This window comes from Acipenser ruthenus, chromosome 15 (genome assembly GCF_902713425.1).
Source record: "Acipenser ruthenus chromosome 15, fAciRut3.2 maternal haplotype, whole genome shotgun sequence".
Taxonomy (NCBI): Eukaryota; Metazoa; Chordata; class Actinopteri; order Acipenseriformes; family Acipenseridae; genus Acipenser; species Acipenser ruthenus.
In genome coordinates, this window is record NC_081203.1 from 3,130,542 (window position 1) to 3,158,494 (window position 27,953).

General features: G+C 44.8%; 1 protein-coding gene across 2 annotated transcripts in view; it reads left to right on the top strand.

Annotated features, from left to right (window-relative positions):
• Positions 1–27,953, top strand: part of LOC117422283 (early estrogen-induced gene 1 protein) — a 45,614-nt gene extending 17,661 nt beyond the window's left edge. Inside the window, exons 3-13 of one of the 2 annotated variants that reach the window (XM_034909108.2) lie at positions 15,286–15,406; positions 16,476–16,505; positions 20,849–20,965; positions 21,771–21,817; positions 22,012–22,181; positions 22,719–22,823; positions 23,289–23,381; positions 24,028–24,220; positions 24,428–24,549; positions 25,017–25,086; positions 25,419–27,953. In XM_034909108.2, coding sequence (XP_034764999.2) covers positions 15,286–15,406; positions 16,476–16,505; positions 20,849–20,965; positions 21,771–21,817; positions 22,012–22,181; positions 22,719–22,823; positions 23,289–23,381; positions 24,028–24,220; positions 24,428–24,549; positions 25,017–25,086; positions 25,419–25,464 — 1,114 coding nt within the window. In that variant the 3' untranslated portion in view covers positions 25,465–27,953. The remainder of the gene's footprint in view (positions 1–15,285; positions 15,407–16,475; positions 16,506–20,848; positions 20,966–21,770; positions 21,818–22,011; positions 22,182–22,718; positions 22,824–23,288; positions 23,382–24,027; positions 24,221–24,427; positions 24,550–25,016; positions 25,087–25,418) is intronic. The other variant, XM_034909109.2, reaches the window with a different exon arrangement.

Consider the following 27,953-nt stretch of genomic DNA (forward strand, 5'->3'; position numbering starts at 1 on the left):
GTTATAGTGTGTTCACTGCACAGGGTGTCCTCCCCACCCCCTCCTCCAACAAAAGCGTTTAGAACAGTTCTTTCAACACTGGTGTAGATTTCTATGAGAGATCGCTCCACTCGAAACCGCAGGCTGCTATCCCATAAACAGAACGCTACTCACCATGGCGACTGGTACTGCAAACCTGTCTCGGATAGGCTCTTGCAGTTGATAACGTTTTTATGTGATTTTTATCAGTGTACAGCACAGTGATCTCTGACTCACGCATAGAAAAACAGGAAATATGAAGGGTAGTGGTTTCACAGTACAGTCAATTGCACTAAATTTACGGTTTACTGTTAACGTATCCAAATCCGTGAAATAACGAGGGATCACTGAACACATTTTCATGAATCTTTCTGTGTCTGCAGCTACTTGGTTAGTCCACTTGCTCCGTGATAGCTGAGCTAACTGCAAGCTGCGGTTTTTTTTTATTTTATTTTTTTTACCCATGGCTTACTGATTTGATTTTGAGGATGAATAATCAACAAGGCAAACCATGCCAGAGGGTCAACGGTTTTCGTAAAAGCGGGGGATCAAAGAGCTGTTTGCTTTGAAATGTAGAAATATGAAGGTACTTCATGTGTGCAAGCTCAGAGAGGCGGGCATGGCGCTGGGAGTCTGCTCTGTGGCTCCGTGCGAGTGTGTTCATGGGGCTCTGTGTTGCTCCAGGGTTAAGCTTGCCGTAGCATGTCCCTCCCTTGCATCATTCCTGTCCGAGCCTCTAGAGATTGTTCTGCAGCAGCTAGGCAGCCCCACTGCAAGCAATACACAGCAGCTGCTAAAAGCCTGCAATTTAGCAATCGATGGATGAAAACTGCTCTAGAGCATCGCAAAGTATTGAATTGGTTCTCCTGGGAGGCCTTTTGATATTCAGTGTGTGTGGCACAGTATCTCAATGGTTTATTGGACAATCTGAGCTATTGAGAGCTTAGTACATGACTGAATACTGAATTACAGTTAGCACAGCTAGACTCCTGCAGCAAGGGTATGAGCCAACACAGTACAGTGTATATATGAGGTCTGTTCCTAAAGCATTAACAGAAAAAGGATATGCATGTAGCTGGCAGTGTTGAAGCAGCTGGTTCTTGAAGGGTTAAAGCTTGGTATCTGCAGCGGAAGTCAACGGGCTCCCTGTGTGAGCCGTGCTGGATCTCCTACACCACCGGGACAGGGAGAGAGAGAGTGGAGAACTCCAGAAACGGGTAAGACTAGGAGGAGCAGGAGACAGGGTTCAGAAGAGTGCCCCAAGACTGCAAGAATCATCCTTTTAGTTCTGTACGGTTATCCCTGTTTTTAGCCCCTATGAATCTCTTTTCAAGCTTGTAACTTCAGGACAGTGGAGAAGCACAAGGGTATTGAGCTGGAATCTGTACAGAACCTCTCATCAACGCTGACGCAGAACTTCCAGATTGTAGAGCTACTCTACGATTCATAGACTAGCGACAGGGCTGGAATTAATCTAAAAGTGACCTCTTATTGGAATCAATTGTGTGTGACTTAAATCCGTTAATCCCAGTGTGGACATGTCTCTCTCCTTGACTGCTGTGGGATGTATTCAGTGATTAGCCGAATTGACTGCAAAGCAATAGCAATCTCTCAGCAATAGCAAGGTTACAGCAGAGGAGAAAGAGGAGTGCATCTCCAGAGTAGAGATCAGCTGACGCTGTCCCTGCAAACATGCTGCAACAAGAGAGTTTCAGCAGCGTTGCAGGACAGCACAGTGGATAGGATCGTTCCCTTGGATATATTGCAGCGGTTACAGTGTGCCTGTGTGTTTGGAAGGTACTGATTGGAGGCTGACAAGAAGAAACTTCATGCAGACAGTAGCTGGTTTCTTTTGGGTTTCTGTCTCCTAGTTCCAGATTATAAGAGGGGCTTCCTTTTTAAATGGAACCACGAGCGTGACTTTTAATGACTCCTACGAAAGCGGTCCGCGTGGACGGCTTCCTTTTTCTATGCAGTTCATTGAGCAGATGTTTTCTCCCGAGGAAGTCGTTCAAATGAAAGCCGGGCAGTAATGACTAATCTATTGAATTGTGCGTTTTTGACACACGAGACATGCAGAGATTCTTGAAAAGGTTGGCGCGGCTGAACTCTCGTTTTCTTTTGAAATCTTTTTAATGCCTTTTGTCAGAAAGCTACATAATCCTGGGTCTGTTTAGCATCTGGTTTTCCTTCCTGTAGCTAATCACAGGGAGAAAGAGAGAGAGATATGGTACAGTATTTAAAACCAGAGTAGACAAATGTTATACAACATTGAACTTTCTAAAGTCTTGTAAATTCAACGGAATGCTAGAGAGTGGCAATATTCACTCTGTGTTTTACAAAATATCACAATACAAAGTATCGTATTATAAAATCTCACATTACAGAATAATTTACTCACTGATGATGAAGCATACGGGTGTGTGAGCTGCTGTGGGGAATATTTTAGTCTCCTCTAACTAAACTAAGTGCATGTTTTAAAAGCATGATGATATTTTTAGCTCTGTGTTTCGCTTGGTTCCAGATGAGTAATGTTGAGAAGTCGCAGCACGAGATTAAAAATGTGGATTTACTATAGAGAGCGCGCTAGCAGATGGAGTTAAATAAAAATAATCTAGGTCAAAGGATCTAACCCGGCATCTCCTCTCTCCTCTCTCTCTCTCTCTCTCTCTCTCTCTGTCTGTCTGTCTCTCTCTCTCTCTCTCTCTCTCTCTCTCTCTGTGTGTTTGTTTAAAGCTCAAATCACTATGCAGTAATAATGATCCATTGTTACTGCATAGGAATCCTGTGTACCTATAAAAAGTCCAGTTTCATCACGATCTTATGAGCTGCTGCTGTAGGGGGTAGGGGTGTGTAAGATCATGCTGCTTCATTATTAAAAGCACTGACACACGCTACAGTAAATTGAATGCACTCTGGAGGCCTAATGGATTCAGGGTAGTGGGTGGCACCTTTTTTTTTTGTCAGAATGTGTTTATTGCAGCCCTGCATTGATCAGCTTGCAGAAATAGCTTTGGCTGTGTACCTTCACAAACTACAGCTTATTACAAAATATACCTCAAGACCAGTGTGTAGACACCTGCGCACAGGATCCCTGTAATAAAAAGGAGGCTTGCTGTAAAGTGACATGCTGTGTAATTGAGGTTTAGCAGAGCTGTGTCTGTGTTGAGATGAAGACTTGCAGTCCCTTTTGTAATGAAGTGTGAAGCAATGGGTGCCTGGCAGGGTTAAGCCAGGAATGTGGCCTGTCTGAGGGGGCTGAGGACTGGGGAACAGGAGATCCTGCTTTCAGGTTCCAGGTCATCCACTGTCTTTTTATTTTTACCCTGAGCATTCACCTCTACGGGTCCCAACCTGTAGTCCTTATTTAGAGGATACTGTACTGTACTTTATTGCTTTGTTATTGAAAGTCTTTTCCTGTTCAAATATCCTGGCACGCTGCCCACCCCAGGCACGCTTTTAAATCCAACACTAACTCTGACCTCACTTCCTGTCTGCTCGCTCTGTGATTGGCTAGCCATGTGTGTGGGAATTCTAAACAGTGGGCTTCTGTTTCCCGCGGCTCCAAAGTGGCAAATATTACATTGCTATTCTTGTGCATTTGGACCTGCTATCGTGGTGGAACCTGTATTCTAACATCGAGTCAGGAAGCACTGATCTGGAAAGCGCAGTCTTCTAGATAAGATGCAGTGTTGTCAGCTTGGTAGGGTCTTTTTAATCTGACTGGACCTTGTTCCACAGAGACAACAAGCCACTGATTTCTGAATGTGTGCTTCACCCTTTTAAGAGATTGCTAGGAAGATGTCAAACAGGACCCGCTGTTTCTCTCCTGATCATTCACAGAGCGTTTCACTGCTTGTTTTGCACTCGGAGTTGCAGTGGGTTTAGACTCTGACCTTTCCCCTCTGGAGTCCAGGGTTCAGATCCAGCTTGGGTAGCTGGTGGAATTCCTCGCTTGAGCTTGATTTTAGCTCCCCACGGAGCGCAGTGCACTTCAGGATCTGAATAGGGGGTGGTGGAAGCACCAGAAACAGCGAGAGCTTTGTACAGTCTGCAAGGTGTTACAGTTGATTTTTGGAGAAGCCATTCCTCAACTTTTAACCTCTGGCTCCTTTAGGGAACTTGGAAGAGGAAATCTGTTCCATAGCCTGCAGAATCTTACTTTTGAGAAACATCTGTAACTTCTATATAGTTTAACACAGCAGCTCCTGCCAACCAAGCATAGACTGTCAGGCCACTGTCGAAGTCTGCCAGATCAGCCCATCCGTGATTTTACAACTTATTAGAATTTATTTTTAATAGAAAAACGCTCCTCAAGTCTGTGTTATGCTCGGTGTGCTGCAGAGAAACAGTCCTTCAGTGCTAGCTGCTCCACAGTGGGGGGAGGGGATGCAGACTCCGACAGACTGGATTAATTGGTCTTTGCATTACCAGTGCTGGGGATGAATGGAATGCTGTAGCAGCTAGTTGTGCAGGAGAAATGGCTTATTCCATTTATCGCCATAATACTATTGCTGATGCAGCAATTACGCTTCTTGCTAGGGAAGCGCAAACAGTGGGGAAGCCTGATTTTTGAAACCCTGAGTACACGGTTTAGATTCTGTGCCTGTTCTCTGCCTCTTCGCTCCTCTCGCTGACATACAGACTCCCTCCCCCTCGGCAGCACCAGGAACAGAAAAGAAGGAACACGTTTACAGTCAGAATGACAGACCCTTGATTTTATTTAGTCTATCATGTGACGCTTTCCTTTCAGATTGGGGGCTGGGCTTAGGCAACAGAATAGAGCTTTAGTGCTAGAAGATTTCACTGTATAGTTCACTCTGAATAGACGAGCAGGTCTTTGGTTTTATCTCCAGCTGGAAGGCTTTCGGTACAGCACAGCACACCAGCCCAGCCTAAATTCCTTAACCCTAATGCTGCACCCTTTTCCAAGTAGGTTTTGAGTAAGTCGTTGTCATGTGGGCTAACCTGGCGTGTGTCCAGGTTATGAGAAGAATCCAGCCCATTGTTTAATCTGGGAGGGATGGTTTCAGCACTGCAATCAATACCCCAGGCAAGGTGTGTTTTGAACAGCACACAGAATGGACCCGAAACCCCTTCTTGATTCAAAGGCATGTTGGTAACCCGGCTGCTCTTGTTAGGAGAGGAGTCTTCTGATCTGCTGTTGTGAATCCAGCTTTTAAACTCCTACAGCTGTGTCTAATATTCAGGGAGGAGCTTTGCCAGCAAGGCACTCTGTGCTCCCATATATCTTTTTTTTTTTCTCAGTGCAGTTTGGCACCAGTAAAAAGCTCTAGGGTTACATCAATAATAAAATACACCAGAACAAAAGCTGGAATGGAGGGAGAGAGACGCGGTTTTAGAAATCCATTAGACTGGAGTCCGAAAAGCCGTGTCCAAAGAGAAGGATCTGTTATCAGTTTTGTTTTTTTGTCCTGTATACAGAACTCGCAGTAACCGATAGACACAGGCTTTGTTCTGTCTCCGGTTCCCCAAGAGGTTCTGTTTTAGTGAAAGCTGTGCCTAATACGATATTTAGTTTGCAGATCAACAAGTACAGCAGGCAGGATGCTTCTCTGTGTGCTGTTCAGGGTATAGCTTTGCATCTGCTTCAGGATAGGGGAAGCAGCCCAGGGAAGTACAGTAGGCCACTTTAGCAGCACAAAATGCTGTTATTTGGTAAGACACAGTACTGTACAGTAATGACTAAATCCCAGAACTAGGGTCTGCCTCTCTTATAATCGTAACTAAAGCACTCTGTTCTACTGGGAAAAGCAAAAAAAAAAAAGTTTAGCAAAGGCCTTTTATCAGCTCTTTATAATCCTCTACTACACGCCTGCTGTGTATGCTATAAACTGTCCTTTCAGTTTCGCTAGATAAATGCTGACTTGTAATGTAAAGAAAGTATCGCGATTCATAGATTCACAATGAATCGTTACATCGCTACGATCCAGAAGTTTCAGTTCATTTGTTTTCCTGCAGTGAGGATATGAAGTCTTGTGTCTGCATCTTCCAGTCTGCCAGGTCAATGTAACCCCTACATCATGTAGTCATTGCTCCCTCCCTCCCCTGCGTCCTCCTCCCTGACTCTGGGTATTAAGCAGTGTGTCTCTAGGGCTCTAAGTTTGTGTATAGATAATTGCCATGGAAGGCAGCAGATTGCCGTGTCATGCTGTGATGGGGTTACCTTCAGACGCTTCTTGGTGCAGTGCAATATAGGGATGGCATTTGGAGCTCGGGGTCGGGCTGAGGTTTCTAAGTAGGATTACCTGCTGTACTGTAGGTCAGAGTCATCATCCGTGATGTTGAAGCCTCTGCATCTCACTGATCAATGGCGTAAGAGCTATAGATGTGTCTTGACTGTTCTTGATGGTTCTTGGTGGCTGAGGGTGAAATGGTTAAACCGTTTCTTCAATCCTATAGTAGTAGTATTATCAATGTTTCCGATCAGAGGATTTCTAAAGAGAGTTTCATCTTTTTAACAATCCCCCTTCCGTTCAGAGGTCACGTTTTATTTGTGCCTCACAGGTGGCAACCCTAATTTTATGGTGTTCATGCAGTTCTGTTAATGCTTTCACCGGCTGTTGGTTTCATTCACAGTTCCTGTAATGAAAATGAATTTCTCTGAACAGCCTTTTAGATTCCTGGTAATAAGTTTCTGCTTCTCTTTGTGTGTCCGGTGCTGTTCAGTGCAGCTGTGACCACAGTTATCCAGTGTTGCATAGCTGGGTTGTACTGTAGGTGTGGTAACATGCAAAGGTGGTGCTCAGAGGTGGCTGTCACATGGTTATGACTCAGCAGCAACAGTGTTTATAATAGCAGCTGTCACGCAATGTGATGTTTGCACCACTCCAGTCATAAACACGAGACTCATTCACACAGTAAAGTACTGACGGTCCCTCCATAGTTCTACTGCACTAAAGAAATGGACACACTGGTTTCAGATCTTTCTCTTGCCTTTTGAAATGCCAGACACTGTAATTAAGCTTTGAAGCAGGATAACTGTCTGCTAGCTGGCAAGTGATACTGCAGAGCAGGTTCTGAAATCGGTCCCAGTGCAGGTTCACAGGGTTTATTCACAGATGTGTTCAATCTCCTAATGCTGGAACTTCGCGGTGTGCATTACTGTAGTGATTTAAAAGATCTGACCATTTATTTAAAGTCGTTTTTGTTACTTAAAAAGAACACAGACATTAGTAACTCAAAGTAAACTCATTTAACCTAAATTGAAAAGTAATTTTAGTAGTTTAAGATGGGTTTTTTCTTTTTTTTTTTTTTTTTTGGAGTGGGGAGGATGGAGGCTTTGCTTGACAGTGTTAAAGACGAGGTGTTGTGAAACCACACAGATGGTGGTTCAGGCAGCGTGGCTCTGTGTGATTCCTCACGCATGCAAAACACGCAGGCAGCGGGACGCACAGTTTCTACTCGCTTCTCTTTTTTCGGGGGGTTGGAGGAGAGAGTTAAACACTGCGGTGAAATTAGACACTGTAATTAACTCCCAAAGCGCAGAACCTGCCCCTGATCTGGACCACCTGCAGCAGCAGCAGCAGCAGTTAAAGCAGGGAGACTCTGAGCTGTGATGAGGTTGGCTGAAGCCCATACGTTTCCTGTATGACACGCACACCAGTTGCTGCTTGAAAACAATTCCCATACTCCTCTGTATCGTTGGAAATAACAGCATGCAAACCACTTCCACATGATTGAACAGGCAAATCTGAAGTGTGCGAACGGTTAGTTCAGAGAACTGTTTGATTTGTATTTCAGCACTGATGCTGGGATTTAATCCCAACAGTTTCCATGTCTTATACTGGGTTACTGAATGGTTATGTACGTAGTATCTATACATTGTTAGATTGGGTTTGTTCATTCGTTTTTTGCCGGGAAAGGGTACCCCCTGTTCCCCAAAACCGTTTTTTGGCTTCTGCATTCATCCTCAAAAAAGGCAGTGGTGGGGAACAAAATCATTTTAATTACATTTTCTCATCCCCTCCAGCCCCTATCAGGTTTCGAGTCCTTTGTCGAAACGAAATTGCCCCAAATTCCTTCCCACAATCGTTCCATTCACGGCTTGCTATTGGGTTACGCACGCTCAGGGTGTAGAAGGACTGAGGGGGTTTCACTGGAGCAGAGATGGAGACAATGAGACAGAGAACAGTGCTGCCACCAGACACAGAGCTGGCAGATACCCAGCTCAAGCTTATGAAGGTGCAGTCCCTCAGTTCTGGGGTCTTGCCATGATAAACATTTCAGATTAGGAGACCTGTCCTACTTGAAAACCTTGGTTTGTGAGCATGGTGTGTGTATTTTGGGTAATCTGCTGTTCCTTTTTGAGTATCTGTTGTTTTTATGCACTTAAGTGGTATTTTTTTATTTACCTAAATTTTATATTTCTTCCCATAGCACGCAGTGCCACCAGGTGTCCAACTATTGTATTTGCAGTTTGTGATTGTGACTTTCGTTAATAGCACAGAATTTCTAAAGGGAAGCTTGTTTTAGTATAATGACAGTACAGTATGCCAGATTGTAATACTTGTTTTAAAGGAATGAAAGAAAATCTAAGGTGTTGTGTGCAGTGACAATCCTTTTTGACGTTGCTTCCAAAGACAGCTAACAACTTTAAGCCTCCTTCTTCTGTGAAACAATATTAGAAAATGTCTCACTTCCGATATGTGTCCCACGCACTGGGGCCAGATAAACCACCTTGTGGAAGACTCGTGGGCTCCTGACACATGATCTGGTGGCTGCTGAACTTCTAAAGAGAGTCAAGGAGTGGTTTACCCTCCGTGGCAATCTGCTGAACTGCCCTCAAATCTTCCAGGCGAAGTGACAAAGGATTTCAAAATCTACTTCTGATTCAGCTTCACCGCCCACACTGATGAATTGAGCAGTGAAAAGGGTAGGAAAAATAAGGTTGTTACCATTGTAGGGACAGCAGTTCAATACTGACATCTTAATGCTTCACACTTTCACAGTAAGGTCACTCTGATTGTTTGTTTAAAGCAGGAGATTGTGCTTTTCCTATAGTCCCGTCAGAAAGCCAGTCTTGCATACAGTAGTTCCCTGTGTATGTATCTTAAAGGTGAACTTCCCAGCAGCCAGAAGTGCTGTCCATTAAAAACTGTAGTCATTGTTTGAACAGTAGCTTTCCTGTTATCAGATCAAATGTAGCCCAGGCCTTGTTTTGTAACACTCGTAATAGGCAGCCTGTTTGAATAGCTCCTTCGCAAGGCCAGTGTTATGTGGCCGGCTGTTGCCATGGCTACAGTACAAAGCTCCCAGGCTTGCTCGCAAGGCGCTGGGGAAGCAGAGTCGTTGACGTGGTCAGGACTTTACTGTGTTTGTACTCCGAAGGCTTGGCTATTCTGCTGGATAAGATAGCAGATTGAACAATGGCACTCCCAGAAGGGCCTGGTACCATGCGACACCACAGACACAGGCTCGAGGACCGGGTTCCTGTATTGTGCTTCATGAAGATAGGAGGGCAGCCCCCACATATCTTGTTATAGACCTCGCTGATTGATAGTTTTAAAGATGCGCATGTAATGGATATAAAGCATCTATCATAGGATTACTTTCAGGGAACCTTTTGTCGCTCTTTATTTTTGGTGTTTCGTTGATGTGTTTTTTTATGATTCTCACATTATTCCGAGTGGTTCAGAATCCTTGTCTTTTCTGATTTAGAAAAATCAGCTGAGAGTTTGACCTTTTCAGCTCTCTTGGCCTCGCCTGCAGCTATAGTCTCGGCTTTAATGAAATCTGTTTCAGAGCATGTCTCCTCCTCTGTCCTGTGCACTGCGTAGATATGGAGTCTGCTGCGATGTAGGCGTGCCACTCCTTCATTTTGCCCAGCAATGCCGGTTTGATTATACTGTAGAGATCTCCCAAAGCATTTCAAAGTGGACTCCAAACACACACACCCTGTCTGTGATGTGTCATTTGCACTGGCTCCTCTGTAATTCAGCTGCATGCAGTAATAACACACTGCCATTGTGGTGCAAAGCTGTGTAAAGATGAGGTCAACTTTACTAAAACGGAGAGTAAAGTAAAGGTTTGACTGGGGTGTAACTCATTATTTCTGCCCGTATGTGATTTTAGCCAGTTCAAGATGTATTTTTAAAACAGATTTATTGCTAGTGTTATCGTTGTAGTGTCTGGAGCCGCGTCACGACCTTGTGTGGCAAGCCTGGTGTGTTTCACTGGCCGACTGGCTGGCATTGTGTTGCTCTTGCGTATTCTGGCAGGTCAAAGCAGCTTCTTAGCTCAGACTGCAGGCGTTTTTAAGCCGCACGTGGGCCCTTCTCAATCTGATTAGGTCTAATCTTCCCCCGAAGGTTTAGGGTTATGAGATAGGCTGGTGCTTTTCTCCCTGGGTGATTTACTGAGTGTGTCCGTCTCCCTGTAAAGGGAAGGATTTAGAAATCCTTTGTCTTCGGACACTGAGCAAGCGAGGTCAGGTGTTTGGGAATTAAATCTTCAGAAGCTACCGTTTTCTGATGGCAAGTTACTTTGTAACACATGCTAAAATAAAAAAAAAAACTGCTCTAGCCATAGATTCGCCCCGGGGAAAACCAAGATTTTTGGGGAGAGCAATCTGGAGCATGTAATGTGGTTAGAGGGTATTTAAATCAAGTATTTATCTGAAACCGCATCCGTGCCCCGAAGCTACTGTTCAAAGACATACGTCATTTAAAATCTACTGCCCTACAGTCATTTTCCTGGGAGAGCTGAAATAAATCGCTAGTTTTTGTTCATTTAATTAAAAGCTCCTTTTGTGTTTCCAGTTGCGTACGGTAGTCGTCCAAGCTATCATTTAGAGCTGGAGCTCTATGTTCTTCAGTGTCTTTTTAAGTCCAGTTGTATTGTTGTGGTTTTCAGGATTGTTCTGATCCTGTAGCAGGGCTTTCACATAGTGACCGCACTGATCCGATAAAGCAGAGCCCGGAGTCCTAATGGGCCTGTGGCAACACAAATGGGAGTGACCAGGGCCAACCGGTCACCACTGAGCTGCAACGTTGTTTTAGGAGTCTTAAGTAACACCCAGGGTGCTATGCCCTGTTTCCATGTGTGTGTCAATAGGCGACTGTCTGGTCCATTTACATAACCGATGTGAAAATTGACTGTGCACAGTCAAAGTGCATTCAGCATTACTAATAGCCAGGTAGTGGCTATACTGTGGTTTAACCACACTGCAGCTGTAACACATGGGAGTTAATGCAGTACAAGAAAACGTATAGCTCTCTTATACAGCATAGTAACTGCACTGGGGAATGCAGTGCAAGTTTATACTTGATAGGATCATTGTTATGGCAGGGCCGGTGTACTTCAGCCACCTTCATGCCCATCTGGAAGATGATGCAGTTCCAGCTTTTTAGATTTTGAAAGCAGGCTTGGGTTTGAATAAGCAGCTTGGTGGTGGTTCTGTGTTATACAGTGACCTGGACCGCGGGTTCGCAGAGCAGACGGACCCCGCAGTGTCGGCTCTGCGGTGATCGCCCTCATCTCCTCAGGGGGTTCGTTTCGATGCTGCAGTAAACAGCATAGCAATGACCCAGCTGGCAGGGACATGGTGACCCACTTTCAGCAGGCGAGGCGAGGCGAGGCAGTCTGTACACAGCATTCCAGTCAAGGATTCATGTTCCCAACAGCCCGACTCAAACACAACAGTGCTATTATTCAGCCTGCATTGTCGGAGAGAGACATTTCTTTGTGTAGCGCGCTCTGGTTTCAGTGTGTTTCCCGCAGGAGAGGACACTGCAGCGAACCCATTGCAGAGTGGATGCAAACATTTCCCTCTTTGATTAGGAAAAGAGAGGAGGAGGAGGAGGAGGAGGAGGATCAGATCATTCTTAATGTATTATTCTAGAAATTATAATACCGATCAGGACTGAAGAGGTGGTGGTGTTTTACCTCTTCTGATTTCACATGGTTTTTGAACTTCCCACTTGGTGCCCCTGGTGGTGACATTTTGTAGTAGCTGTAGTTTCATTTCACAAGTTTTCATTTCTTATGGTCATTTCATTTCTCACAAAAAAAAACCCTAATGTCTATACTGTAGCACTTAATCCACAATCTCACACACACACGCACACACGCACTCTGTGTGTTTGACTCTAGGAAAGGTATCCAGGCAGATGTGAATGCAGTAACCCCGAGAGCCCTGCTTCACACTGAACTGTGAACGCACACGCAGCACTGTAGGGTTTGCTGTTTTATCAACCCATTCCTTCCTCTGCGTGTTCGCTGTCATGTTTGTGTTGCTCTGCCACAGCTGTATCCTGGAAGCGGGGCTCTGGACAGGCTCTCTGCTTGGGGGTGGGGGGGATGGGGGGCTGGGTTCCAGGATACAGCCCTGGAGGGTCCCAGCTCAGGAGGAAGTCGGGAGCCAGCGTTGTGACTGAGTCAGCTGGTCAGGGTGGAAGTGCTCCTTTTAGACAGAGCGACACACAGGACTGTAAGCATGTTTTTTGTTTTTTTTGTTTTTTCTAAAGTCCACTGAACTGCTTTAACCTTTGGCCCTTCTTCTTTGTTCCGTTTTGACACAGCCAGATACTGACCCGTAGAAAATCAACATGCAAGGGAAACACAAATTAGTCTATTTTACAGTTGTTTTTTTTTTGTTTACACAGATGATTTCAAATGGTTCACCCTGCTCTTTATGAACTTCTTAAACAGAGGGCAGTGACGGTGTGAAGCAGCTGGTGGGAGCGATCTTCTCCGCTGCGATATAAAGTCACTGTGAACGTGTACTGCAGCACTTGCTGTATCTGTGCTAGGCACTGCAGTTGAAAGAGCACAGCAGTCCAGGGCCAGTGCTGCGTGTCGCAGGGTGAAGAATCGAACAGAGCAATACCTGTGAACACACAGTAACCTCCCTCTGCACAATCACAGAGCGATACCTGTGAACACACAGTAACCCCCCCCCCGCACAATCACAGAGTTAAACCTGGCTGCTGTCCCACCTTGCAAGCATTAATGAATCTTCCAGCAGCAACTCATTCCTGTACTGTAATTAAGGCTCGCTGGGTGGTTTGCGCTGTTGAATCAGATAATGTAATGGGATTTTAATGAACTCCCACGGTAGTGCCTTGACATGCATGTTTATTACAAGGCACAATTATATGCTGAATTCCATCTCTTATTTGTCTAAAAAGCCTTCTGCAGCCTTGGGAATGCGATGTAGAAATCCATGCTGGAGCATTTCTCGGTAGCCAGTTGGGAGCTTGTGTTCTGCTACAGTAGGCTGTGAAGGGGAGTTTTGCTTGTGTTAAGCAATGGGAGCAGCCAGTTTACAGTCCTTATCATTGCACTGGAGGAGAGGAGTTTCATGTGTAACTTCATGCGATGGAGAGGCTGCATGCATGCCTGATGCAGTGCAGTCCCAGTTATTACACAGTGGAGGAAGCTTCTGAAGAGGGCAGAATGGAGAGCTGCTACATCTCTGCTTCACAACAGAGATGAATAGGGCAGTACAACCGGGACTGCAGAAAGCTGAAGCATACAGTCCTGATTAGAGAAGGGGATTGCACCTGAACTCCAAGAAGAACTGAAAATGACCACAAAGCGCGAGACACTGTGTTCCTGTCAAACTAAAAAGTAACAAACTCCACACGTGAACATGTTTGCTCTAAAGAACCCAGGCAATTAATCACAGCTGCAAATACAGAAACATGCTATAGAATTTTTTTTTTTGGGATCACCAACAGCGATTTGAAAATACATGAATAATGATGGCATGACAAATACATGCCTAATTGAACTGTAATGGATCAGTTATGTGGTAGAATTGCGATCACGCAGGTGCAGGTTCAGTTACGCTTGCATTGTAATAGCCCCTAGGTCTGATAAGAGTGCGTGTTTCCAGGCTTTTATGTACAGGCTATATTGAACATTAACTGAACATTGTGGTTTGTTGCTTAGGATGTTTATGCACGTCAAGGCTTTGACCTATTCTCACCACAGCAGGTTTCCATGTAATAATAACTTTAGATTCGTGTGTTTGCATGTGCCTGCTTTTGAGTTGTCACAGTCCTTCCCTTTTTTTTTTATATATAGAGAGAAACTACGTACCACAGAGTGTCTCCAGTGCTGAGTAGCCTGCAGCATAAACCAAAATAAACATCAGACTGCAAAATAAACTTTAGCTCTCGCTGTGGGGTAATCGGAGCATGCTCAATGTGTGCGTGGTTAGGATTTGAAAGGTTGGCTTTGACGGACAGATCTCAAGACTAAATAAGGATACGTACTGCATTGTACTCCCAGGTAATGTCCGGCCGCTCTGCGTATAGATGCGTGCTTTTAAATGGAAAGAAAGTCTGGCTTCCACAGCCACGTCCAACCCCAGCACTGGCAGGGAGCGCATACTCTCATCAAAGCTACTGATGTGCTTTTAAATCCTCAGTAGCTGTGGTGTAGACCTCGCTATTGAGCATCTACAGGGGTGGAGTCACTGCAGCTCTCCTGAACGCACTAATGCAATCAGTACAGAAAGACCAGCTATAAATCAGCAGTCTACCAGAATACAGTGGCTGTGCAATGATCCGCAGGTACGGCTCACCTGGGCTCGGGTGCGTCGCATCGCACGCTGTTTGCTTTTGGTGGGTCTCCTCGTAGGAACCAGATCGCTCTTTACATAAACTAGGAGTGGACGCACCCCTATTGAGCTTGTGTTATTGAATGAAGGTGTTGTGGAGGCAAACCGGCAGGGAGATTTAACCCATTAATGCCCGTCGCACTGTCCTGCAGTCTGCTGATGCAAGTCACACGAGCGATTGTCCGGCAGTTGGATCTGATCAGCCCGTCTTCCTGTGAGACCCATCGTGTAGATTGAGCCTCGTCCAACAGTTTAGATTGGGTCTTTTAGTACTGGTTTTAATTGGGCAGGCTTGTCTGTGGTATAGTAATTTATTTGGGGTAGATAAACAGTGTAATTGCTTTTCCTTCAAGGGGACCCCCTCCCCCATTCCAAGAACTTGCCCCTGGTGGGGCTATTAAGGATGCACCAGTCACCTCCCATTTAAACTTCTTGTTTCCCATTGATGGTATCGGGGGATCACTCTGTACACACCCCTAGCACCGTTATCTGTGAAAGGAGAAATACAGGAAACAAATTATTCATCCTTTAACGTCAAACACAATCATGAAACGCTGTCTACTTGATTTTTTTTCTAGTTTTAACTGTCGGTGTTGTAGCGGATCACTGTGTGCGAGTGTATGACCGCGGTGTGGTGCTCGCCCCTCTCTCTGACGTGTCTGTTCTGCTTGTTCCAGGGAGGAGGTGCTGGAGAACAGTGTTCGCTGGAAGAAGAGGTTCAGCTTCATATGCAAGATGAGTGCCAATCCCACCACGGGGTTGCTGGACCCCTGCATCTGCAGAGTGTCTGTTCGCAAGGTACGTTTTTATCCATCCAAAATACCACCGACCTATCCTGTGCAGGAGGGGTCGCTGGTGATCATGAATCCATAGTGTGTGTGTTTGTGTCAAACCCTGCCAGCACTCCACAGTGGAAACACAGGACCCAGTCAAAGGAAGCAGTGACCTGTACTGCACAGCAGCCCTGCCCTCTGCTCCCAACACAAGGACGCTGTCTTTCTTTAGATCACGAAGCGTACCTAATGGACAGTGCAGCTTCTGAATTCTCCAATCCGCTACCCTCTGGACCTCCTAACTGGCAATGGTTATTTAATGAGGTGCTGAATCAGTCTCACCAAAGTCCTCGCTCCAGTTTTATTACCAGTAAGCTGGAGGGTGCTGCAGTGAGCATGGTATTGTTCCATTGCAGATGTATTAAATCTGTTGCCTAGAGCCACTCTGATGCATTTTGTTGTTGTTTTGTATTGTTTTTTTTATCCCTAGAGAAACGTGCACACCAGTCCTACACAAACATGCATGTGGTTCTTGTTACGATGAACTGATAGAAAGCCTGTTTAATTGACAGGGGCAACATGCAGGGATGGAAATAAGACTCCCATTGCATAGCAGTTTGATCCATTCCTGGTTTTACTACGAGTTTAATAAGACACCTGAGCTTGTTACCTATACGCTGTGATGAATCCAGGTTGTGTTAAGACCTGGAATGGGTGACACTGCTGTGCAATGGGAGTCTCATTTCCATCCCTGACATGTGGAGAACCCCCAGAACTAATTGGAAAGCAACGCTGGAAATGAGTGATTTGATCCTGATGTGTTAATTTATGATGTGAGCAAAACGATTCTGTGCATCATTATCAAACAGTAATGCAAGCATAAACTCTTGAAGAGCCTGCTAGTCTGTGAAGGTGTGTGTTGTTGTGACTCTCTCTCTCTCTCTCTCTCTCTCTCTCTCTCTCTCTCTCTCTCTCTCTCTCTCTCTGCCCTGTGTTTTAACACTACCCTTGCCCCACTCTTCTTCGACTGGAAACAGTCTAATAATAGGTCCAGTTAGTCAAAGATTAATTCCCTTTTCCTGTTTTTATTGCAGGAGCTCAAAGGCGGAAAGACCTACTCCAAGGTAAGAAGCGTTTAAGAGACATCGCTATCAACTTCCCTGCTTTCCCCAGAGAACAGCAGGCAGCAGAGCTGGGCAGGAACAAACACGTTGCACAACCAGAGGAGGCAATGCAATGGAGAAGAGGCTTGGAGACGGAACACACCGGCACTCCGACCGCACAGGAAGTCTGCTGGACTCCCCAGGGTCCAATACTGCCGGTGGAGCACAGCTTTACACAGCGTCTCCTGCTCCCTCGCACACTGTGCTGTATTCACAGATCTTAAACGCAAAGCAAGCTGCCTGAATCAAACCTTTCCAGCTGCATGAATAAAAAGCACACACACATGCATGCGCTGGAGTCCTCATAATCAGGGGCTACATTCGTCCTGTAGGGTTATGATTTTATAATCGCGTATAAGAAATCACAGATTTTTGGTACAGACAAGAGCCCGTGCCCTGGAACAAACGGCACAATTCAAAAGTTCATGAAACTTTAAAAAAATGTTTTTACAGTAGTTCCTGAAAGACCTGAGTTCTGCAGCCCCCTCTCACTGGAATGCACCACTCCCAGGGGAGATGAGAGTATGGGAAGAGAAAGCTTGCTTGAGTTCAAACACATGCTGCAGGCATTTGCTGAGTTGAAACGAGTGGACAAAGCTTTGTGTCCGATTGTGACCCTGGTGGCTGTGCTGTGTTTGTTTTTGTTGGAGTGAAAAGCGTTGTTTGGGTCTGTTAACGGTGAAGTTGGATTTCAGGATCTTTTCATCAAAATGTACGCTTATACTTTTGTCTTCTTAACAGTTTGTTATAGAGATGGTTAAAAAAATAATAATAATTAGTGGCGTGGCTTTAAGGTGTGTTTTTTTTGTTTGTTTGTTTAACGAATTCTGTTAATTGCTAGGCACTGCTCTGTACTTTTCTTTTACCAACATTATATTTTTGCCGTTGTAAAACAAACTCCCTGTTTGGAGGGGAAGATACCAGTGGTACGCATCTCTGGAGCCTTGGTCTCTACACATCTTGCTCAGGCTTGCTTGGAGACCACAATGGTAAAACATGCTGGTGTCTTAATTAACCATGACGAATATCTGAGTGCAGGAACAGCGATCGAGGATGATAAAGAGCACATGTCACGCTGGAATTGAGAGGGTGTTTCTTCAAGGAGACGAGATGAAAACAAGAACAGAGCATCAGAAATGCCATCAAAACAACCAGTACTCGTGTGTGTTCTGCGGTCGTCACAAAGTCTCGCAGTCATGGTGTGGTTAGGGCTGTTGTGTAACTTGTACAGCAGCTGTTCCTTCCCAAAGGATTCAGCTATGGAATTCACTAAAGTAAATTGTTTGGTTTTCAGCGGAGTTCTGCCCTGTCGGTCCCAGTGATCAATGCAAGTACTGATGCTTTTTATTTACCAGTTTTCAAAACGGAGCTTTTTAGACTTGAACCCATGAATGCGATTTTGTGAAAGTTGTGATTTTTTTTTTCATTTTTAAAGTTAATGAAATGCAAGCTAAAGGTGATCGTTCCTGTTTAAGTATATCAGGAGAAAATCTTGATTGCTGAGGCGGATTGCTTTCCTGTGATAAAAGGCGATTCTTTAATTTTTTTAGCGCTGTGTTCGTTCTTGTTTATGAATTGTTGTACGCGGTGGAGTCCAGCTGGCAGCGGGCCTAATGAAGTCTCTGATCGGGGGACGACCCCGGTGCTTTGAGGAAGCAAGCGGAGGGAATGGCATTCCTTGAAAAGGATGTTGTGCTTTTAAACATTTGCCTCTGTTTCCTTTATTACATTTTAACTTCGTTCGCCCTCCCGTCTCTGCTGTTGCTGCCAGAATCCAGGAGGAAACGGAGAGATCAGTTTCCATTGTGCCAGCAGATTCAGACACCTTGGAAACAAATGAGAACATTGTCTAGCTGTGGGGCCAGAACCCTGGGCACAGAACAGAGCTGCCTTTCTGCCACAGGGCGCGTGGAGTGCAATTCAGGGCTGTATTCAGAGAGCGTCAGTGTGACACAGATGTCCCGTTTGTGGGACTCAGTCAATGGTATGAATTTCATCGTACAGCGGTTTGCTGCTGTGCTGATCGGGGGTGACAGCTGCATTTCATCATGCAGAACGCTTTGGAAAAGCCAGCAGTCTTGTTTATAATCCTTCAGTCTCGCAATGCATTTTCTCAGAGGAACTGGTTTCCCACGGGAGCTTGCAAAGGGCAGCCTGACGTCTTAGGATTGTCACACGAAGAGATGCGTCATTCCTGCTTAACCACAAGCAGAGATCATGTGGAGACTTGCAGGCAGTGAGTGAGTTTCCTATAGGGGGGAAAACAAAAAAAAACCTGACAGTTAACTGCATCAGTACCCTGCGCAAACTAATCGCGAGTACCCTGCTCCTGTCGCTGTGATTCAGTGCATGTGAAATGCCAGGGACTTTGACACTGTCTACTGCCAGTCAGTCCTGGGCACCCCTGCCAGACAGAGAGTGCCAAATGTATCAAAGTCACTAGGGGTTTTGGAATAGCTATTGAGGGCTACTGAGAACCAGATCCAACTCAAATAGACACAAGGCTAGTGAAAGAACCTGCTGTGCCAAATTTTAATTGTTTTGTGACCGGCTCTGGAAACAATTGGGGCACTTGCAATCTTTTTTGTTTTCCTTATAAACTTGTGAAGGGAGTGGTGATTGGACTGCTTATTACATGGGAATGTATACCATATAGATTCCTAGAGCTAAGTCAGGAATGGGAAAAAAGCTCCCATTGCATAGCAGTCTGATCCATTCCAGGTTTTACTGTGAGTTTAATAAGACACACCAGAGCTTGTTACCTGTACACTGTGGCTAATCAAGCTTGTATTAAAGTCTGGAATGGATGAAAGTGCTAAGCAGTAGGAGTCTTATGTCCATCTCTGTAAGTAGAAAACAATTCACTTTTATGCTTCTGAAACCTAAAATATCAAAGCATATAAATGAGTTTTAATGGAGGTCAACACAAAACTGTGCTTACATAAAATGCAAAACAGCTGGCATTTTATATAAGATATCCACACACACCAATGCAACACATTGAATAGCCCTGCTCAGTACAGCGCACTATACTGTTCAGAGTGCTACAGGGTCTACAGCGTTTTTCTTTCATTTTTTGTTGTACATTTAAAGAATGAAAGTGTACTAAAAGCCTGAGGGTTTTTTTTTACAGACAAGCTTTTTGTATGCTTTTCATTTCAAATGGTCCATCGCTGCTCTGCACTGTCCCGCATGTACAAATACCCAAGAGTGAGATTCCTATTAGCGATTACACAACATCCAGAAATAATTTCACAATGCGCTGTTTACCGAGGCGCGACTTCAGGCAGAAAGAGAGTGTGTGTGTGTGTGTTCATGACTGAGCGCGTTTCACAGTAACCTTCCTCCGCCAGCATGCCCTTGATTACATAACATCTCAGAGGAAAATTAACCACTTACTGGCTGCGATCACTGGGATGCAGCTGAGAAAAACACTGCCTGCCTGCCTGCATGCCTGCCTGCTGCGAGAGTCCAGATAACACCTATAAACTGAAACGGACTGGAGACTTCTGACATTGAGGCATGGGCTTGGCGTGCAGATCATCACGTTCAAATCCATAGTATGAAGATGGAAGCTGATCATCTTCTCTGGTTTTAAAGATCGGATTTGGGAATTGTTTCGAACCTCCTGCCAATGCTTCTCCTCCAGTCATATCGATACACAAATCGATATGACTTATCCTATTTTTAGATCTCTCTATGCTGCTGATTAAGTTTGAACCACATGTGATTTGATTTTGCCGTAGCGTCCCTGAACATATTCGAGAAGCGTCATTAGCGCCGAGCACATTACCGTAATCCACTTCTAATTCAAAGACGTTCGTGTCTTGGTTGGTACTAGCCAGCTTTAGAAGATCTAACCTAAGCGTTCCCTGTCTGTGTCGAACCTGTGCTTGCATCTCCTGAGCTACGGCAGGATTTTTAATTTGGTGCATCAAGTTTCTGTAGCAGTCTGCTGTGCCAGTCGGTTTCCGTCAGGGTGCAGTTCATCTCTGACGGAGGTGGCGCACCTCAACATACGTGCAAGGAAAACCTCCACACACATCTTGGGTTTAAAAGTGAGTAGCTGAATAAAACAGGGCTGGGATATATAAAGGAAAAAATTAAAACACACACACACAGTGCGATGGTCAAGTAATCAAAACAGAAAAAATACCTGCTCTGTTTTGTACACAGTGCTGTCTTTGGACAGATTGCTAAAGTGTGCGTTGCAGATTGATGGCGCCTGCTCTTCGTTTCAGGCGGTCTGTGTAAAGTTTATGTAAAGTTTATTGTAAGGTGTTTTTCCCCCCCTTGTCTTGCAGCTTGGTTTTGCTGATCTCAACATGGCGGAGTTTGCTGGCTCAGGCTCCACTGCACGCTGCTGCTTGCTGGAAGGGTATGACACCAAAAACACCCGGCAAGACAACTCCATCCTAAAGGTGAGCTGCGCCGGGACGTCCCGCAGCATAGAGCTCATGTCTCTCTGCTATTGTATCACGCTGTACCACTTTCATTTATTGTATTATTTTTAGAAATGCCATGGTTATTTATTTCCATTACACTGTATTTCAGGGGTGCCCAATCCTGGACCTGGAGGGCCGGTGTCCCTCCTGGTTTTTGTGCCAACTGTACACTAAATTGCTTAATTGGACCAATTAAGCTTCTAATAAGTGCTTGATTGGTCCAATTAAGTAATTTAGGGCACAGTTGCAACAAAAGCCAGGAGGACACCGGCCCTCCAGGACCAGGATTGGGCACCCCTGCTGTATTTGCTATAGCTTCTTAATAATAATAATAATATCTACTGCCAGGGTTCGGGTCAATTCCTGTTTTTCAATTCCATTTTAAAATCCATTTCCAATTGCCATTCCCTTTTAATCAATTCCAACACATCAGTGATCAAAGTTGCAATTAGCAGTGTTCTGTTCAAATTAGCTTCTCGGTAACCGTGGCAACAAATGACTTCAATTGAAGTCACGCTTTTGTTAGTCAATTAAATTGCCTTCAAATGAAAGCAGTTGAATAATGTCTCTAAAATATCGATTCCAATTCCTTCGAAGGAACTGATTTTAAAAAGAACTGGGATTGAAAACCACGAGTTGTAAACTGCCTAATATTATGATCGGCCTGCCACAGGTTTAACTACAGCTACAGTAGAAAAAGCCTTCACTGTTAGAGAGATGGCAGTGTTTCCCTGTCATGAGAGCGCAGGCTCTGCTGACTCCTCTCTGTATTTGAAACCAGGTAACTATAGGGATGACCCTGCTGTCCGGAGACCCCTGCTTCAAAACGTGAGTATTCCTCTCTATGGCTTTACTGTAATCATTTCAAGCGGATAGTAAATGGATCCAACTGCTGTGCAACGGGAGTCTTGATTGCATCCCTGAGTAGACCTTAAAAGACGCCTCTGTCTGTCCATGTAGTTCAGTATTCAATATTAAGGCCCTGTGTTCGGGGGTTGGGTTTCACTGTATTCTCTTTGCAGGCCTCCCAACACTGCCAAATCCATCTCCATCCCCGGACTGGATCACTCCCTGCAGCTGGACTGCAAGGGCGAGGGGGAGGGGACGGGAGGGGGCAGCATCAGCAGCGTCCCCCCTACCGGCATCACCACTGTCAGGCAGCTGAAAACCCGCGCCTCCATGCTCAGCTCCGGTAAGCCGGGGGAGAGTCCTCACAGCCTCCATGCTGCTGCACATACAGAGAGCCAGGGCAGGGCACAGTGCTGGCTGTTCAGCACCATGTGACGCATTCTAAACCATTAAGAACTCAAGCAGCCGCTGTTACAGACGCCATCCCCTGCACAGAGCACACATCTAAAGAGAGAAATACTCTTTTTATGTTTAACCCATTTTTAAGTGCTGCTGGCCTCATTTGAAGACCGGCTACTTTGTAATTTTTTGGAGTGTTTTTGGAGCTGCCTGCTGTTTTTCATTTTCTCTTTAACTATATTGTTAGGATAACTTGCTGTAATTTTCTTAACCGCAGAAGTGAAGTCTAAATGTTTCTGTTAATTCTGCAGATAAAGCCCTTCAGAAGCTTTTATAATGCCTCAATATAAAATAAGAAACCTGAAGCCTAAAAAGGATCCATTTCTTGGTGGTTTTTCCTCCCCACAGAGATGCTGAAGCTCCATTTTCTATGTGTTGCGTCTAACTTGACTGTCCTCAATCTCTTCTTTCTAATCTGCAGGTCTGTCCGAGGAACCGGATCAGAACCTGTCGAGTCCAGATGAAGTTTTCCACACGGGTCATTCCAGAAACTCGAGCTACGCCAGCCAGCAATCCAAGATATCAGGTAGCGGGACAGTGCAGACCGATCTTATCAAGCATCGCAATGCATGCTGGCACAGGGTGTCTCGCTTTACAGTAAACTGTGTAGAAACACACACACATTCTGCATGTGCTGGAGTACAAGAAACTGACAGCAAAAACCCTTTAGATGGCTTTATCGATGTCTCCAGTAAATGCACACGCACATTGACGCATCCTGCTGTATCTATAGATAGACATTGTATTGTAAAGATAACTGTTTTACAGCTGAGGGAACACGAAGCCACTTAGTGGCTTGGAACTTGATTTCAGGAGACTAGGTTTCAGGCCCCTGTAACTGAAAAAGTATACAGAGATTAAGTTCAAGTGCTGCGTGTGTCGATCTAGATTTTGGTAAAGTAAAACTTGCAGACGTAAGGCTTATGTTTGCAGCTGGGAAGCGTTCAGTGATTTCTGGTAACGTCTGTTTGTGGTTTTGCTTGTGTCCAAGGCAGGAAACAGCTCGGTATCTTGCCCACCTCCCTTCCTAACATTCTCTCTTCGGAGGGAAGCCCCACTCCTGTCACCCCGTGTAGAGACAGAGGTTTGCCAGCTAATCCATCCAAATTGTCAGAATGACCTTTTCAGATCATCATCATCATAATAATAATAATAATAATCACCCTTTCGAAATTAAACCCAAGGGTGAAATCTGATCCGTTCTTTGCATGGTTTGGAGTTTTTCCTTGGTGTGGGTGGAGGTGTAATCTTCTTTTTTTTTGAGTATATAATGTCTGCCTTTTTAACAAAATTTACTTGCACTTTCGTTCCTTCTTGCTAGGGCGTCCCGTTGCATAGCAGCTTGACCCATTCCTAATTTGACCATGAGTTTAACCCTTTCATGCATGAAATATTGAAAGAAAAAAGAAGTTTTGGACACACAAATATATATTTTCGTTGACATTATTTCTAATGCATTTGCGTCTGCCATATTTCCCCATGTAAAGACTAGAAGTGTGTTTTTCGCTGTGCATGAAAGGGTTAATAAGGCCCACCTGAGCTTGTTACCTATACCCTGGGGCTAATCCCTGAAATGAGATTCCTCAAATGGTTATTTCTGGTAGCTGTGATTTGTGGACTTGCAGCCACGGCGTGGGTTGTAGTGTTTCTCGTGGCTTGCCTTGTGTCCCAGGTTAGAGCGTGGCGCAGTCCCCTCTCATGCCCTCCCCTCTCTGCCCTCTCCTCTCCAGGTTACAGCACAGAGCACTCGCGCTCCTCCAGCATGTCAGACCTGACACACCGTCGCAACACCTCCACCAGCAGCAGCGCCTCGGGGGGGCTCAGCATGGCAGTGGAGAGCGCCGAGGGGGAGAGGGAGCCCAGCCGCCCCGAGAGACCCCCACGCCCCCCCCGGCCTGCCGTGCTGCCAGACAGACCTGCCAGGTACCAGCCCCTGTATCCTCCTAGAGAGGGAATCGTCCGTTCAGAGTCGAACCTGCTTGGTTCTGTTAGCAGCGTTTAGAGAACTCCTGCTGCTGCAGTCTTCAGTGTAGGGATTGTGTGTTTTTTGACCTTCGTTCTGCTCTTGCTCTGGGGCGTGTAGTTTTGATTTTTGCAATGGCTGATCTTGCCCTTGCCTCTGCCCCGCAGAAGGAAGAAGGACTCGGTGGAAAGCCACCCCACCTGGGTGGACGACACGCGGATGGACGCGGACGACATCGTGGAGAAGATCGTTCAGAGCCAAGACTTCAGCGACGTCAGCAACAACGAAGGTGAACCAGCCAGGACTGTGAATCGCTCAACAGTGCTAGATTTCAAAATACTGAGAGAAGCGTGATCGATTTTTCAAACGTTTCGACCGGAAGTCCAGGCACTGGGAAACCCTTTCTAGTGGAAACGTTCCTGTCGTTGAGTTTATTGGATTTCTTTTAGTATTTAGTATTTATTTACTTGTAGTTGATGAGTAAAACATGTGCACAAAAACAGCTACATAAGAATAAAAAGAAGGGTAATAAAGATATAAAAAGAGAATTTAGGATGTAAAACATTTGCCACAGAGTTTGGGGTTCAACAGACCATCTATACCAGCTGTAGCCAGATTAAAAGGCACTGGTAGCAGCGTTACTGCATTGCCTTGTGTTTTTGAATGCTGTGGTGTGGTTCTTTCTGGTTCTTTCCCATGATGCCCTCTGTCTCTTGATTTCATTGTAATGTGGCTGTTCTGTTTTTTCGCTTGCAGACAGTAACTTGAGGCTGTTTGTCAGCAGAGACGGCACCACTGCCCTGAGCGGGATTCAGCTGAGAAACAGGTACGGGTTACCCCGGGTTCCACACCCGGGTTCAATTCGGAAGCAAATGCAATTACAATGTTAGTGTAATCGTGTTTTTGAATCTTGACACAACTGCGTATCTGTAATTATAATTGATCGATTTTACAGTTCAGTTTCACATTTGTCATTTCAATCGCTTTTGGTTATTTAGAATAAACGGAGTGAATATGTCAATGTGTGTAGTTCTACAGAGACTAAGTAAATACACACCACCATCAATCTAATGACACGTGTCTGTTTGCTCAATAGCGACCCCTGTCTGTGCACTGTGTGAACTGTAGTAACCTTTTCTCCTTTCCTGTCTTTTCCAGGGTGTCGGCTGGTGTGTTTGAACCGGTGGTAATCGAGAGCCATTAAATATTGTAATACATAGTGTTACTGTGCGAGCAAGTGGAGTTGCTCCCTCTACTGGAGACCATTGTGGAACAGCTACCAAACCTGTGAAGCTGCTGTTCCTGTACCACCTTCACTGTGTGTCGTCCTAGTACCTTTCATAATGTTAATGATAGATGTATAGATTATATATACTGTATACCACTAATGGGGTTCCGACATGCCAGTGTGACATGTTAAAGATTATACTACTAATATTAATAAGAATTGCTACTGCTGGACGACAGCCACTGAAAACAAAAAGGGTGACCAGGGAAGATCTCTTAAATGTCTAGAACTATATATTGCTGTTTTACGTATTGACTTGTAGGATGTTCTGAAGACTACGTTTCCCAGGAGCTATTGCTGCTGCACCGCACAGAGAGTTGATCTCTTGAGATGCAAAGGGTGATGGGAAATGTAGTTCTGTTGTATTAACATCTTTCCGGACAGCCAGGTTGTCTGGGAAATGCGGTTTTGAAGTGTTCAAGTGAACTGCGGGAGTATTTTGCCTAAAAGGCTGTATTGTGAGAGCAGAGAGAACCAATACAGAATACTGGGTGCGAAGCATTTGTAACCAGCGGATCATCAGAATATATTCTGTATTGTGTGGCTCCATGAGAAAAGGGATGTCCATTGGAAGTGAAATGCTATTTGAACCCTGTGTAAGAGGAGAGATCAGTCTTGATTGTGTCGGGGGGGGGGGGGGGGATTCTGCTAGTGCTGAGAGCGCATTGAAATCTGCCTCTTCCCTTGTGGAGGGGGTCTGTTCAACACAGCCTCCTTTCCAGTGCTCCACTTGCAGTTTTCCTCCATACTGGTGTAAGTGAGGGCAGGGATTGTGGTCCAGTTTGTAACTGTTTTAAACCAATTGAACCCTGATCCTGTGCTCTTGGAGACTTAACCAGCTGTCTTGTTGTTGTTGTTGTATTATTATTAGTATGAGTAGAGATTGCTTCACGCAGGCAGTGACTGTTGTGATTTGACATGAGCCTGCGTTTGCCTGAAGAGCGATGCACAGCGTGTTTCTGTTCAGGGAGGCCTTCTCCTAAACGAACCGAGACGGCTAGGTTTCTTTTTTCTCCACAAAAACAGTTGTTCTCGTGCATGCCAGCTGGGCTAGCTTGTACGAGAGAGAAACAACGTGAAGTTCTTCATTAAGTCTGTGAGCTGCTTGACTTTTGTATGGTCCTTCCTTAGCATTTCCTAGCAATAAGCTTTGTCTCTTAGGGTCACTCTGGCTGCTACTGTGGAGCTATATAGACCACAACAGAACTGTTTGTGTTGCCTCTATTGCATGGCTCTTCTGCATCCACTCTACTCGGTGTGGGGTGGATTCAGTTAAATACAGCGCCTGCCTTAGTTTCCTATTCTACAGCAGTTTTAATTAAGAGGTGCAGCTTGAATTATATGTGACTTTAGTTCAGGGCTTGCAATGCGAACACAAGAGTTCTTAATAAAGAAATTGATTGAAATGTGCCATAATAGGAAAATAAACCAGGTGCTGCATTATGCATTTATTTTTTTAAAACAATGATCTGCCCCATCCACATAACCTGGAAAGAGCCCTGTCTTTAACCAAGAGGGTACAAACTGTTTTAAGATGTAGAGCAGGTGCATCAAACAGCGACCTCTAGTGGATAAGACACTGGGGTAATTTCCACAATTTGGAAATCTAATTGTTCTAATTGTTTTACCCTAAAAAAAAAAAAAAATCCAGAAATTAATTCATGACAAAAAAACCCTACAGTCATCAGCAGAGGGACTAGACCTGCTTGCGTTGCGTTTTCTGTATCAAGCAGCTCCTTTCGTTATTGTGCATATCTGTGCACCGGCCAGGCAACTGTTCTTGCACAGGTTTCTAGGCTGTTGATTAACCGCGTATCCCGCCAGCTTGGAACACACTCATCCTTTCCACTGTTCTGATAGCGAAGTGTTGCAAGGTTTAGCAAGCGAGTATTAAAGTATAAATGGTGCCCTTTTCTGTGTCGTGGTGACGTGTTCTGAAGTTGAACGCTGAAACACGTGTCTTGTTTAATAACGGCGGTTCTGTTTAACCCTATACCGCTGTCTGTAGGTATTAATAACAGGTTCTTCATTTCACTGTGTTACACAGATTTTATTATTTGATTTTAATTCGTTTTGGGTTTTTTTTTTAAAACCAGCGGGCTGGTTTTTTTCCTTTTTTTGATATGTTAATCCCCCCACACGCACCCATTCGGCTCAAGATCCGAATAGCCGGATGAAAAAACAACTGCGTATTATTAAAAACGACAGTTATGTGTGGGTCATGTTTTATGATACTGTTTTGTAAACGAGAGCGTCTTTTTTGGTTGATGTACAAGTTTTTTTTTTCCTTCATACTTGACTGTTTGTAACTTGTGATTTTTATATTTAAAATTAAATATATAAATAAAATACTTTAGCATAATCGAGCGCTGTTGTTGTGGACTGAAATAAACGGGTTGCCAGTC